The sequence below is a fragment of the Heteronotia binoei genome, chromosome 3, assembly GCF_032191835.1.
Source record: "Heteronotia binoei isolate CCM8104 ecotype False Entrance Well chromosome 3, APGP_CSIRO_Hbin_v1, whole genome shotgun sequence".
Classification (NCBI taxonomy): Eukaryota; Metazoa; Chordata; class Lepidosauria; order Squamata; family Gekkonidae; genus Heteronotia; species Heteronotia binoei.
The window spans coordinates 191,526,706-191,542,230 of NC_083225.1; the positions used below are offsets into that span (position 1 = coordinate 191,526,706).

Genomic DNA, 15,525 nt, shown 5'->3' on the forward strand with positions numbered 1-15,525 from the left:
GATCCAACATGGCTTCTCTTATGTTCTTATGTGACACAGAGTGTTGGACTGGATGGGCCACTGGCCTGATCCAACATGGCTTTTCTTATGTTCTTATGTGACACAGAGTGTTGGACTGGAGGGGCCATTGGCCTGATCCAACATGGGTTCTCTAATGTGACACAGAGTGTTGGACTGGATGGGCCATTGGCCTGATCCAACATGGCTTCTCTTAGGTTCTTAACCTTGGACTTCTTCAGTGGTCTCCCATCCAAATACTAATCTGGGTAGACCTGCTTTGGAGCTGAGATTTGACAAGATTGGGCTAGCCTGAGCCAAAGGATGTGTATAAAAATGCCCTCCTGAACAGTTCTGTTTTTCATAGAATACGGTCGTTAAACACCCGGGAAAAAATCCTGTGAATTTGTAACACCTCTCGTCTCGCACCTCAGTATCACTCCCTGAGCTGTCCCCTCCTCCGTTTCAAGTCATGTATTCTCCCTTACGCTGGCTTCTGATACGGAAGTTGTTTTTAAGAAGTGATAATAACAGTGCGGTCTGGTAATTTAAAAGAATACACAGCTTGCTGGCTATCTCATTCAGCTTCACAGGTGGATCCAGTTTAATAGGGGTGTCCAAACTTGCTTAAGTTAAGAACCACACAGAATAAACATCAGAAGGAAGGAAGGAAGGAAATAACGTCAGATATTTGAGAGCCGCAAGACATGAATATCAGATGTTTGAGAGAAGGAAGGAAGGAAGGAAGGAAGGAAGGAAGGAAGGAAGGAAGGAAGGAAGGAAGGAAGGAAGGAAGGAAGGAAGGAAGGAAGGAAGGAAGGAAGGAAGGAAGGAAGAGAACTGGAGAGGGGAGAGGGATGGAGAGGTTGGAAGAAAGCAACTTTAACTTTAAATGCATTGTCAAGGTGCTGGCTGGCTCAGAGAAATTATCTAAAGAGACAAATGCCTTCTCAAAGCTGGCTGATGGGGCTGTTGGGGGCTTCAAGAGCCTCACAATATGTGTGAAAGAGACACATGTGGCTCCCGAGCTACAGTTTGGCCACCCCAGGTATATATGATTATATATCTGAAAATTGCATTCAGCAGCATTTCCTATCTGAGTGTTAAAGCTGCAGTACTGCAGTCGGAGCCCTCTGCTCACGACCTGAGTTCGATCCCGGCAGAAGCTGGGTTCAGGTAGCAGGCTCAAGGTTGATTCAGCCTTCCATCCTTCCAAGGTCAGTCAAATGAGCACCCAGGTTGCTGGGGGGAAAGCGTAGAAGACTGGGGAAGGCAATGGCAAACCACCCCATAAAAAGTCTGCCGTGAAAATGTTGTGAAAGTAACATCACTCCAGAGTTGGAAACAACTGGTGCTTGCACAGGGGACCTTTCCTTTCCTAGTTAAAGCTGCAGTACTGCAGTCCTAAGCTCTGCTCACGACCTGAGTTCGATCCCCGGCGGAAGCTGGGTTTTCAGGTAGCCGGCTCGAGGTTGACTCAGCCTTCCATCCTTCCGAGGTCGGTCAAATGAGTCCCCAGCTTGCTGGGGAGAAAGTGTAAAAGACTGGGGAAGGCAATGGCAAACCACCCCGTAAAAAGTCTGCTGTGAAAACGTTGTGAAAGCAACATCACCCCAGAGTCGGAAACGACTGGTGCTTGCACAGGGGACCTTTCCTTTCCTTTTCCTTTTCCTTTTCCTATCTGAGCAGGAAGTTCTCTGGGTGCATATGTCAGGTGGAATGCAGTCAGTAGAACATCCTGCATTCATTGTGTTTTTCTCCAGAGGAACTGATCCCTGTGGCCTGCAGATTTAACTCGGGGGGAGGGGGGTGTCCAGGCCCCACCTGGAGATTGGCAACCATGTCCCAGCAACTTGGCTGGAGAACTGACCTTGACTCGGTCACATTTATGATGGCCGGGGCGGGAAGGGGAGGGGAAGAGACATCACAAGGAGATATGGAAGGATTTCTTCTGATGGCATCCAAACCAAAACTTGACAAGGAGCCCTTCTGGTTATGTCCTTAACAACAAACTTGGTGGGCGCAGGGATTTTTTTAAAAACAGGAACACCTTTGCCTATTGGGCCACACGCCCCTGATGTAGCCAATCCTCCAAGAGCTTACAGGAATCTCAGTCCAGGGCCTACTGTAAGCTGCAGGAGGATTGGCTACATCAGGGAGGTGTGGCCTAATATGCAAAGGAGCTTCTGCTAGAATTCCACCCCTGGGCCACACAGCCCTGATGCAGCCAATCCTCCAAGAGCTTACAGGACTCTTGGTACAGGGCCTACTGTAAGCTGCAGGAGGATTGGCTACATCATAATATAATAATGATGATGATGATGATGATGATGATGATGATGATGATGATGATGATGATGATGATGATGATGATGATGATGATGATATATTTTATTTATATCCCGCCCTCCCCACCGAAGCAGGCTCTGGGCTGCTCACAACATGTAAAAATTACAGTTTACAATATAATACATCAATACAATTCAATACATAATTCATTAGATAAAACCATCATAATTAAAACCATCCTTTACAATTTAAATTAACATTTGCGGTGCTACATATCAGATTTTCCTCAGTGGGTTTGGTAGCTGGATATAGTAGATTATGTCTACAGCAGGTCAACATTAAGTCTACATTTAAGCAAAGGCCATTGTAAAAAGAGTCATCTGGCAGGCCCCACGGAATTCGTCGAGACTCTGCAGGCCCGCACTTCATCCGGTAATTGATTCCACCAGTGTGGAGCTACAATCGAGAAGGCCCGTTCTCGCGTGCTCTTCAGTTTGGCCTCCTTCAGCCCAGGGATTGCCGACCAGTTCTTCCCCCCCTGATCTCAGTACTCTCTGGGGCACATACGGGAAGAGACGGTCCCTAAGGTAGGCAGGCCCTCGACCATATAGGCAGTGGCGTCACTGGGGTGGGTTGCACCCTGGGGCCAAGTGCGTGGGTTGCACCCTGGGGCCAAGTCGGTTGCACCCTGGGGCCAAGTGTGCCGGACTCGGAGGGAAGAGCAGCAGTCCTCATGCGCTGCCCAGAGGTGCTAAATCCCTCGCGTTCGAACAAAGGAAGCCTCCGCCTGGAAAAGCCGAAAGATTTGGGGACGGTAACCGTCCCAAAACTTGAGGAGAGGCGCTGCTCGTCCTGCAAACTACTTCTTCCATCAGTCCGTCCCTCCCAAGGCGCTGGCGGCGGCGCGGGCTTGTGCAAGACCAGTTGCTAGCCGAGAGCGGCGGCTGGGGGAGCTCAGCGCACCTGGCGAGAACCAGCGAGAAAGAAGCCCGCTTCGGGTCCTCGTCGCCTGCCCCCTCCTCCCCCGCCGCCAGCAGCAGCGCCTGCGGTGCGGAGTCTTCAGCACTGGCGCTCATGCGCACTGCCGGCAATGCTCCTGCGCTACCCCTCACCCGCTCCTCCTCTTGCTGCTGCGAGCGCGGCCGATGCCGCCTGTTTTCCTCCTGCGTGAGGGACTCCCTCGCTCTCTGCCTGCCTGCCCCCTTCCCTTCCCTCCTGCGCCCCGCGCGTCTAAAGCCTCCTTTCCCTCGCTGGTTGGCTCGCAACGTCCTCCCTTCCCTGGTTTGCCTGCTCGCCCTCTGATGCCTGCCTGCGGAGAGCTGCGCTTTCCTCTTCCCTCCCGGCCTTCTCTCGCTTCGCCACTGCCTTGAAAGAGCCTCCCCGCGTCTCCCGCCAATAAAGACTGTGATTGCTTGCCGCCTGCTGCCTTCAAAGAGCCCTAGGGGGCCAATGAGAATGCTCTAGGGGGGGGCCAATGGCCCCCTTGGCCCTGCCCTAGTGACGCCTCTGCATATAGGGCTTTAAAGGTAACGACCAGCACTTTGTAACGAACCCGGTATACAACTGGCAGCCAGTGCAGCTCGCGCAGCCCCGGCCGTATGTGCTGCCATCAGGGTGTGTGGCCTAATATGCAAAGGAGTTCCTGCTACAAAAAAAAAGGTCTTGGGTGTGAGGACACATGTGTTCGGTGCTACCAAGTCGCTACTGAGTTGCAGTGACCCCTGCGAATCAATGACCTCCCAAGCTTCCAATTCTTAACAGCCTCGCTCGGATCTTGCAGGCGGAGAACCGTGGCTTCCTCGGTGAAGTCGATCCACCTCCTGTCGGGTCTTCCTCTTTTTCCCTCAGCCTTCAGCTTTTTCTAGCATGCTTCTCGTTTCCAGCGACTCGTGTCTTCTTGTAACGTGATCAAAGTCATGTGATCAGAGTTTAGTGATTTGCAGGACCGGCCTGACCGCTAAACAAACTAGGCAGTTGCTTAGGGTGCTGGCTTCTGGGGGCGCCAAAATGGGCACCCCGCCACCACCAATGTCCCCTCTTAGCCAGAGAGTCTTGTGAGCAAAAATTCTACTTTGTGAGCTCCTGGCATTAAAGTAGTGAGCTAGTGGATAAATCAGTTTACTCTGGGGCCATTTCTCCTGGGTTGAGATAAAAAGGCGTGAGCCGGAGGCTAAAAAATTGTGAACTGGATCACACTAACAGCTTAGAGCAGGGGCGGCCATCTTTGCTTAACGCAAGAGCCACACAGGAGAAACGTCAAGATGTTTTTGAGAGCTGCAAGATATGAACGTCAGAGGTTCGAGAGCTGCAAGGGAAGGAAGGAAGAAAGGAAGGAAAGGAAGGAAGGAAGGAAGGAAGGAAGGAAGGAAGGAAGGAAGGAAGGAAGGAAAATAAATAACATAAGAGAAGCCATGTTGGATCAGGCCAGTGGTCCATCCATTCCAACACTCTGTGTCACACAGTGGCCAATATATGTGTGTGTGTACGTACACACACACACATATATATATATGTATATATACACACACTGTGGCTAATAGCCATTGATGGACCTCTGCTCCATATTTTTATCCAATTTCCCCTTAAAGCTGGCTATGTTTGTAGCTGCCACCACCTCCTGTGGCAGTGAATTCCACATGTCAATCACCCTTTGGGTGAAGAAGTACCTCCTTTTATCCGTTTTAACCTGACTACTCAGCAATTTCATCGAATGCCCACGAGTTCTTGTATTGTGAGAAAGGGAAAAAAAGGACTTCTTTCTCTACTTTCTCCATCCCATGCATTATCTTGTAAACCTCTATCATGTCACCCCGCAGTCGACGTTTCTCCAAGCTAAAGAGCCCCAAGCGTTTTAACCTTTCTTCCTAGGGAAAGTGTTCCAACCCTTTAATCATTCTAGTTGCCGTTTTCTGGACTTTCTCCAATGCTATAATATCCTTTTTGAGGTGCGGCGACCAGAACTGCACACAGTACTCCAAATGAGGCCGCACCATCGATTTATACAGGGGCATTATGATACTGGCTGATTTGTTTCCAATTCCCTTCCTAATAATTCCCAGCATGGCGTTGGCCTTTTTTTTATTGCAACCGCACACTCTCTTGACATTTTCAGTGAGTGGGGAAGGGGAGGGAGGGAGAGGTGGAAAGAAAGCAACTTTAACTTTAAATGCATTGCCCAAGGTGCTGGCTGGCTTGGCTTGGAGAAGTGTTCTAAAGAGCCTCACGATATGTGTGAAAGAGCCGCACGGGGCTCTTGAGCCACAGTTTGGCCACCCCTGGCTTAGAGAAAACACTGCCCCCCACATCTCACTGCGGGGGGTGCCAGGAGTTAGCCCTGCCTAGGGTGCCAGGCAGTTTAGACCAGGCCCTGGTCATCTGAGCTCGAAAGGAGAGGTCATGATGGACAGACGGCCATTAATGTTTAAAGGAAGACTTGCTTCACCTCACAGGTCTTGAACTTCTCGGCTTTTTTTCGTTTTAATGGGCCCCTCTGGACAAAGCGCATCTGTGACTTTGCAAACGGCCGTCCACGGCTGTAGCTGCTCTCGCTCACCCGGTCTTTTGCCGTGGGCGTCGAATGAGCTCGCGGCCTCACCAGTCGGCCATCTGTCGCCGAGCCCGTTTCGCAGGCTCCCTCGAGAATCCGGAAGGGCAGCGCTGGGGTTTGCGCAGCCGTCGGCCTGGGCTGCGATTAGCTGCGGAGGAACTGGCTCCAGCTGTTCTTTTCCGTAGAATAGCCACCCTTCGGTAGAAAACGGCTTTTAAACAATGAAGAAAGTCACCGGAGCGTGTCGACGAGGCTTTGATTGCGTGGCTTGATCCAAACCAGGGCTTGTGTGTACACAGTAGCTACAAATCATAAGAGAAGCCATGTTGGATCAGGCCAATGGCCCATCCAGTCCAACACTCTGTGTCACACAAGGGCCCAAAAACCCAGGTGCCATCAGGAGGTCCATCAGTGGGGCCAGGACACTAGAAGCCCTCCCACTGTGCCCTCCCCCTGTACCAAGAATACAGATCATCACTGCCCCAGAAAAGAACATAAGAGAAGCCATGTTGGATCAGGCCAATGGGCCATCCAGTCCAACACTCTGTGTCACATAAGAACATAAGAGAAGGCATGTTGGATCAGGCCAGTGGAACATCAGTCCAACACTCTGTGTCACAGAGTGGCCCAAACACCAGAGGTCCACCAACACAGCCAGAACTCCAGAAGCCCCCTCCCACTGTGACAACCCCCCCCCCCCAGCACCAAGAAGACTTGGGCATCACTTGCCCTGGACAGAGAGTTCCATCTATACAGGAAGTTGTGGTGGTGGGGGCTACAAGCATAGCCAGCTTCAAGAGGGGATTGGATAAACTTCTAAATCAGAGGTCCATCAGTGGCTATTAGCCACAGTATTGTTGGAATTCTCTGTCTGGGGCAGTGATGCTCTGTATTCTGGGTGCTTGGGGGGGCACAGTGGGAGGGCTTCTAGTGTCCTGGACCCACTGGTGGACCTCCTGATGGCGCCTGGGTTTTTGGGCCCCTGTGCGACACAGAGGGATTGGATCAGCCATTGGCCTGATCCAACATGGCTTCTCTGATGTTCTTAAAAGCCAACTCACAAAAATCAGTGTTACCGATTTTGTTAGTCTTTTAGGCGCTCCTGGACTCTTGCTCTTTTCTGCTGCTACAGACAGACTAAGGCAGCTACCCGTCTTGATCTATTGCATTGGGAGTGAAGGAAATCGGTTTTGATGGTCATTGACACACCGGCATGGGTCAATAGGTGCTTGTCACACTTCCCCAGTGGGGCTTTACCCAGTGCTCATTAGTGCAATGGAAGAGCTGGCGGGTAGGAACCAATCAATTGCTTTCAGGGGACTGAGGAGACGAGAAAGCCCTGCTGAAGCATTGATTCTGCATCTTCACCGACAGTGGTGTACACGGGATTAGGGGGCGGGAGGGGTGTTGCATTCATATAGATCTGAAATGTGCCATGCATGAGTATCTGGGTTGTACATCTCTATCAGATTTCAGTGTTGAGTGTGTGCAATTGCAAATTCAGCACTGGTCACTGTGTACATAATCCGGGTTGCTCAGTGCTGACCAAGGATCCGTGTTTAGTGTAGTGGTGAAGTGTGAGGACTCTTATCTGGGAGAACCGGGTTTGATTCCCCACTCCTCCACTTGCACCAGCTGGAATGGCCTAGGGTCAGCCAGAGCTCTCTTATCTGGGAGAACCGGGTTTGATTCCCCACTCCTTCACTTGCACCTGCTGGAATGGCCTCGGGTCAGCCAGAGCTCTCTTCTCTGGGAGAACCGGGTTTGATTCCCCACTCCTCCACTTGCAGCTGCTGGAATGGCCTAGGGTCAGCCAGAGCTCTCTTATCTGGGATAACCGGTTTTGATTCCCCCTCCTCCACTTGCAGCTGCTGGAATGGCCTTGGGTCAGCCAGAGCTCTCTTATCTGGGAGAACCGGGTTTGATTCCCCACTCCTCCACTTGCAGCTGCTGGAATGGCCTTGGGTCAGCCAGAGCTCTCTTATCAGGGAGAACCGGGTTTGAGTCCCCACTCCTCCTCTTGCACCTGCTGGAATGGCCTGGGGTCAGCCATAGCTCTCGTATCTGGGAGAACCAGGTTTGATTCCCCACTCCTCCACTTGCAGCTGCTGGAATGGCCTTGGGTCAGCCAGAGCTCTCTTCTCTGGGAGAACCGGGTTTGATTCCCCACTCCTCCACTTGCAACTGCTGGAATGGCCTTGGGTCAGCCAGAGCTCTCTTCTCTGGGAGAACCGGGTTTGATTCCCCACTCCTCCACTTGCACCTGCTGGAATGGCCTTGGGTCAGCCAGAGCTCTGGCAGAGGTTGTCCTTGAAAGGGCAGCTGCTGTGAGAGCCCTCTCAGCCCCACCCACCTCACAGGGTGTCCGTTGTGAGGGAGGAAGGTCAAGGAGATTGTGAGCCGCTCTGTGACTCTGAAATTCGAAGTGGAGGGTGGAAAATAAATCCAATGTAATCTTCTTCGTCTTCGTGTGTGGATTTGTAAGATTTTCAGTTTCCAGGTAGAGATAACCTGTGATTACAGCTGATCTCCGAGTTACAGAGATCATTTCCTCTGGATAAAATGGCTGCTTTGTAGAGTGGACTCTGTGCTATTACACCCCCTCGAGGTCCAGTTTCCTCTTCAAAACCTTGCCTTCTGCAGGCTTCTTCACCCAAAGGGTGATTAATGCAAGGAATTCACTGCCGCAGGAGGTGGTGGTAGCTGCAAGCATAGACAGCTCCGAGAGGGGATTGGATAAACATCTGGAGCAGAGCTCCATCAGTGGCTATTAGCCACAGAGTAGATGGAACTCTCTGGGGCAGTGATGTTCTGTATTCTTGGTGCTTGGGAGGGGCAGTGCGAGGGCTTCTAGTGTCCTGGCCCCGGTCGTGGACCTCCTGATGGTGCCTGGGGTTTTTTGGCCCCTGATTGTTGGACTGGATGGGCCATCGGCCTGATCCAACATGGTTTCTCTTCTGTTCTTCTGTCTGGGGCAGTGATGCTCTGGGTTCTTGGTGCTTGGGGGGAGCACAGTGTGAGGACTTCTAGTATCCTGGCCACACTGATGGACCTCCTGTCTCGCGCAGTGCTGTTCTGTATTCTTGGTGCTGGGGGGGGGGTGCAAAAGGGTGTGGGCTTCTGGTGTCCTGGCCCCACTGATGGACCTCCTGATGGCACCTGGGTTTTGGCCCCTGTGTGACACAGAGTGCTGGACTGGATGGGCCATTGGTCTGATCCAACATGGCATCTCTTCTGTTCTTGTGTCTGGGGCAGTGATCCTCTGGGTTCTTGGCACTTGGGGGGAGCACAGTGGGAGGGCTTCTGGTGTCCTGGCCGCACTGATTGACCTCATGATGGCACCTGAGGTTTGGCCACTGCGTGACACAGAGTGTTGGACTGGATGGGCCATTGGCCTGATTCAACATGGCTTCTCTTATGTTCCGATGTTTTTCGCTCCTCAAATCTCCAGGGATTTCCCATCCCAGCAATGGCAGCCCTTGCAAGATCATCATGTCAGCATTGCCCGTATCCTGGTTCTGCCTCTCTTGCTTCCTGATGAGAATTTCCCTTTATGGGATCGAGACACTGATGCCTGCCTCGTTAATGCAAACAAAATTCATTTGTGTGCAAATGCAATTTATAAATTAGCCCCAGCTCCCTGTTTCTAATGTCGTTCTGCCGTGATTAACAAGCTGTTAGCTGATGGTCTACACAGTCTGTGTTGAATATTAAACACCCGGCTGGTTTTGAATTAATGGGTGTGTTTCTGCCCTGGGGAAGGGCTGAAGGGTTCGGGGGCCATCCCGCAGCTGTCAGTCACGCAGACTGCGAAACGGATTGATCTGCCTTTAAACGAAGGCGTGTGTCGTCTGTCGACAACAACTCGATCCCCATCGATGTTTCCCCATCAAAATTCGGCACTTCCGACGAGATGTCTGGCTGGCTGCGCGCCAGTTCTAAATTCTGGGCTGGATTCAGACAGCGTTGGCCATTTCCACCGGTTCTCTTTTCCCAGGGCCAACCGGCCTCTCGTTTTGGCAGGAGGATTCGCACTGGCTGCCCTGGTGGCCTGCTCTCACTCCAAGTGGTGGTGGGACGGGGGGGTGGGGTTAGGGTTGCCAAGTCCAATTCAAGAAATATCTGGGGACTTTGGGGGTGGAGCCAGGAGACTTTGGGGGTGGAGCCAGGAGACATTGGGGTAGAGCCAAGATCAAGGCTGTGACAAGCATAATTGAACTCCAAAGGGAGTTCTGGCCATCACATTTAAAGGGACGGCACACCTTTTCAATGCCTTCCTTCCATAGGAAATAATGAAGGATAGGGGCACCTTCTTTTGAGGCTCATAGAATTGGACCCCCTGGTCCAATCTTTTTGAAACTTGGGGGGCATTTTGGGGAGAGGCACTAGATGCTATACTGAAAATTTGGTGCCTCTACCCCAAAAAACAGCCCCCCCCAGAGCCCCAGATACCCATGGATCCATTCTCTATTACTTTCTATGGGAATAAATCTCCATCGGGAATAACAGAGTTCCCAGCAGACATTTCCCTCCCCTCCCCCCGCTTTCTGACGACCCTGAAGCGGGGGGGAGGGTCTCCAAACCGGGGGATCCCCTGCCCCCACCTGGGGATTGGCAACCCTAGGTGGGGTGGGGGGAATGAAGATGATGTCGGCTGCATCCGCATGTCTGGGCAAAACCCAGAAATGATGTAGGGTTGCTCCAAGAATTGGTGGAAACCGTGGTTTTACTATAGAGCTTCCAGCAATGTCTAGAGCTGCCTGTAGGGTATCTAGGTCTGACTCAAGAAATACCTGGGGATTGTGGGGGTGGAGCCCCCATCAAGTTCCTGGCTCCACCCCCAAAGTCTTCTGACCAGGGTTGTTATTGGGTTGGGTTTTTTTGGGCATCACCATTGTTTCACACAGGGCTTTTTTGGTAGAAAACATCCAGCATATTTGCATATTAGGCCACACCCCTGGCATTTGCATATTAGGCCACACCCCTGGCACCAGGCCAGCCTGAACTGCATTCCTATGCATTCCTGACTCCGCCCCCAAAGTCTCCTGGTTCCACTCCCAAAGTCCCCAGCTATTTCTCGAATTGGACCTGGCAACCCTAATCTCAGCTAACGGAAGTTCACTAGCTCGAGATCCTGAAGAGGAACTGCCAAGCAGAATGTGCGGTCCTGAAAGAGATAGACCAGGGGTGGCCAACGGTAGCTCTCCGGATGTTTTTTTTTTGCCTACACCTCCCATCAGCCTCAGCCATTGGCCATGCTGGCTGGGGATGATGGGAGCTGTAGGCAAAAAACCATCTGGAGAGCTATCGTTGGCCACCCCTGAGATAGACCAATGATCTGATTCTGTATATGATAGTTAGTTTCAGATGGTAATGCTGGTCTTCAACAAAAGAACTAGATTCAAGTCCAGTAGCCCCTTAGGGACCAACAAAGTTTGAGGGGTACAAGTGTTCAAGAATCAAAGCTCTCTTCTTGATCACTTTAAGTGATGGTATAGCTTTACTCTGCTCCCTTAAGACCTCACCTGGAGTCTTGCGTTCACTTTTGGGCACCACGTTTTAAGAAGGATCTAGACAAGCTGGAATGGGTCCAGAGGAGGGTGACGAAAATGGTGAGAGGTCTGGAGACCAAGTCCTATGAGGAAAGGTTGAAGGAGCTGGGCATGTTTAGCCTGGAGAGGAGGCAGCTGAGAGGTGATAGGATCACCATTTTCAAGTCCTTGAAGGGCTGTCATAGAAAGGATGGTGTGGAATTGTTTTTTGTGGCTCCGGAAGGTCGGACCAGAACCAGTGGGTTGAAATTAAATCAGAAGAGTTTCCAGCTCGACATTAGGAAGAACTTCCTGACCGTTAGAGCGGTTCCTCAGTGGAACAGGCTTCCTCGGGAGGTGGTGGGCTCTCCTTCCTTGGAGGTTTTTCAACAGAGGCTAGATGGCCCTCTGACAGCAATGAAGATCCTGTGAATTTAGGGGGAGGTGTTTGTGAGTTTCCTGCATTGTGCAGGGGGTTGGACTCGATGACCCTGGAGGTCCCTTCCAACTCTAGGATTCTTGGATTTCTCGGGAGGTGGTGGGCTCTCCTTCTTTGGAGGTTTTTCAACAGAGGCTAGATGGCCATCTGACAGCACTGAAGATCCTGTGAATTTAGGGGGAGGTCTTTGTGAGTTTCCTGCATTGTGCAGGGGGTTGGACTCGATGACCCTGGAGGTCCCTTCCAACTCGAGGATTCTTGGATTCATCAGATACAAGCTGGGATGGAGGCCCCTATCTAACAAAGGGGGCTTTGACTGTCAAAAGCTTATACCCTAAAAATCGTTTCAGTCCTTTAAGGTGCTGCTGGACTTGAGTCCAGTATATAGCAGGTGGCTTCATTGGTTCCTGAACTGGGGGGGGAGGCTGGGCAGCTTCTTAGTAAGAGCCAACAGTACCCGTCAACAGGAATGAAATTCTAGCAAGAGCTTCTTTGCATATTAGGCCCCACCCCCCTGATGTAGCCAATCCTCGAAGAGCTTGCAAGGCTCTTTTTTGTAAGCTCTTGGAGGACTGGCTACATCGGGGGGGGGGGGGCGGGGTGTGACCTGATATGCAAAGGAGCTCCTGCTAGAATCCCACCCCTGCCCATTAATGCTATTAGTGGGGATTTCCTGCCCGTCTTCTTTTTTTGGTCATTTCTCGCTCCTCCTCCCCAGAAACGAATTCCGACCTTGGACAGACATCAAGCCGGTGAAAGCCATCAGAGCCAAGAGCCAGTACAAACCTCCGGAGGAGAAGATGGTTCAAGAGACCAGCTATAGCACCCAGTTTACTGCAGAGAGTGCGAAGCTGAATCCGGCGGATAACAAAATGTTGGAGCGTAGGAGGATACGCAGCCTTTATAGCGAGCCCTACAAGGAACTGCCGAAGGTAAGGAGGGACGGGGGGGGGACGATGTAGGCTCACCTTCACTGCTGGCCCCACTGAGCCAAGATGTGGAAAATTAGATCTATGCATTGCACGACCGTCGTTGGTTTCGGTGGAGCTGGTGCAAAAATATGCTCAGTGGATTGCAAACGCTGGTGGAAAGATTGCGAGTCTGGGCAGCTCTACTAAGCCTTGAGTTATAAACTGTCTCCCCCCTCGGCTAAATTTAGGGTAGAGTTGAAAGTCACTGTGGATTAGGATTTGCAGCCTTGAACCAGCAGACGGTAGGACATTTTTGAGGCCGGGAGGATGGAGTTTGGGGAATGTGAGGTGACTTCCAGTTAATGTGCTGGGAATCCATCCAGTATCTGTGGTCGCTCCGGTAGAAGTAGGGGAACTTTCTAGAGCGGAATGGAGGAAGCGACATCATTTTGTGGTGATGCTCTAGGAATCCCTGTAATCTCTGTGGTCTTTACCACAGAGACTGGGGGCATTCCTGGAAGATCACTTCAAAGTGATGTCACAACCTCCATGTTGCTCTAGAAATTTCCTTATGGCATTTACCATGGACATTGGAAGAAAGTCCTAGAAGGTTGTTATTGACACCCATCCCCACCCACCTTTAAGGTTTTCTGGTACAGAGTATCTAATATCACTGGATGTGAGGTGACGCCATCAAAAATTGCTTACTCAATTGACAAAATATTCTTTCTCCCCAATTTTTTTTTCCTGCTCTTCTAACCCTTAATAAATGCTTTAATAAAAATGTTGATTTTTTTTTTTTAATGGTGGCATGCGAAAGTCGCCCCAAACTGCCACCAAACGTTTTATTTCTGTTACATACTTTGGGATCTCTTCAGCTTCCATACCAGTTTAGTGAGGAATGCTTCTTGCCTGGGCAAATTAAGAATTGCCCCACCCCTTTTTTATTGGTCATAGGGCTGCCATCTCCAGGTTGGGAAACTCCTGGAGATTTGGGGGTGAAGATTGAAGAGGGTGGGGTTCGGGGACGGGAGGGACACGGTGGGGTGTTATTCTGTAGAACTCATCTTCCAGCACAGCCATTTTCTCCAGGGGACCTGATCGCTGTTGTCAAGAGATCCATTGAAATTCTAGGAGATCTCCAGGCCCCACCTGGGGGTTGAGGTTACACAATAGGCTACGCAGAGGAATGAAGTTGCGACTAAGTAAAACAAACCACTCTGTGAAAAATACTATTATAAATTTTATTCATACAAGGGAAAAAGTGCATTTCAGCAACCTCATTATTTTACATACCGCATGTGCATAATTACACGCATATATACAACAGTGTGCAAATAGTCCAAATCCTAAGTCCCAAAAGATCTCCATTGCTACACTCTAAGCAGGCCTCCTAACAGTAATTCAAGAGCTTCTCAGCTACTACCACTATTTTGTAATAGTAATAGTATCGTAATAGTATTTTTCACAGGTTTGTTTTATTTGGTCCCACCTGGGGGCTGGCAACCCTGACTGGCCCGTCCAGACTCTCCAGGCTGAAGCCTGTCCTTGCGAACTGAATCAGAAACTGCCGCCACGTTGCTAGCCCTCTCTAAACTCCCTTTCCCCCTCCGCCTTCTCCCTCTGTGTGTCGTCCGTGTCTCTCTCTGTGGCGGTGGTTTATCGCTTGCACCCCCCTTCCAGGTGGAGAAGCCTAGCCCGCAGCCTCCCAAACCAAAAAAGACACCCACGAGCCATAAACCGCTGAAAAAAGCCAAAGACAAGCAGATGGCATCCGGCCGGGCAGCCAAGAAGAAGAGCACCGAAGCCACCAGCGCAGCGAACCCCGAGGACAAAGAGAAGAGCAAAGAGATGAACAATAAGTTGGCCGAAGCAAAAGAGTAAATTTCTCTGCCTTTTATGTGCTCTCCTTCCTTCCTTCCTTCCTCCTCTCTCTTTCTCTCTTTCTCGCTGCCTCTTTTCTCTTTCTTTTTTGAAGAATAATAAAGGCCACAAGATTAATTAGAGGCTTCTAACCGGCTTGTATTCCAACGGTATTGGAAGCTTTTTTTTAAATGTGTGATTTTTTTTCCCCCAAGGAAGATTAGGAGGTGTCGTTTCAGGGGGTCGGTTGCAGAAAAGGAGAAGGGCCTCAGAGATGGAAAGGTGCCATAGATCACTAGGTTTGTCAGCAGGGTGTGGGGGGTAGGGTTGCCAACTCCAGGTTGGGAGACTCCTGGAGATTTGGGGGTGGAGCCTGGGGAGAACAGGGACCCTCAGTGGGGTGCAGTGCCATAGACTTCACCCTCCAAAGCAGCCATTTTCTCCAGGGGAAACTGATCTCTGTAGTCTGGAGGCGAGCTGTAATTCCGGGAGATCCCCAGGTCCCAGCTGGAGGCTAGCATCCCTAAACCAGGCTTTCAGCGGGCATCAGGGATGTAGATAAATTGGAGAAAGAGAATTGGTTCACACATTACACAAAATGAGGGTTTAAGTAAACAGCGAACGGAAAACAGGAAGTGAAATGTCTTTTCCAGGGCCTTTTTTTTGTAGCAGGAACTCCTTTGCATATTAGGCCACACCTCCCTGATGTAGCCAATTCTCCAAGAGCTTACAGAGCCTTCTGTAAGCTCCAGGAGGATTGGCTACATCGGGGTGTGTGTAGGGTTGCCAATCCCCAGGTGGGGGCAGGGGATCCCCCAGTTTGAAGGCCCCCCCCGCTTCAGGGTCGTCAGAAAGCGGGGGGAGGGGAGGGAAATGTCTGCTGGGAACTTTATTATTCCCTATGGAGATGTATTCCCATAAGAAATAATGGAGAATGGATCCGCGAGT

At 50.9% G+C, this 15,525-nt stretch overlaps 1 protein-coding gene across 1 annotated transcript in view; it reads left to right on the forward strand.

The window, feature by feature from the left end:
- Positions 1–14,715, forward strand: part of MAP6 (microtubule associated protein 6) — a 39,696-nt gene extending 24,981 nt beyond the window's left edge. The window contains exons 2-3 of the mRNA XM_060235033.1: positions 12,522–12,735; positions 14,398–14,715. Of these exons, the coding sequence (XP_060091016.1) occupies positions 12,522–12,735; positions 14,398–14,598 (415 nt within the window). The 3' untranslated portion in view covers positions 14,599–14,715. The remainder of the gene's footprint in view (positions 1–12,521; positions 12,736–14,397) is intronic.
- Positions 14,716–15,525: the final 810 nt, after the last annotated feature.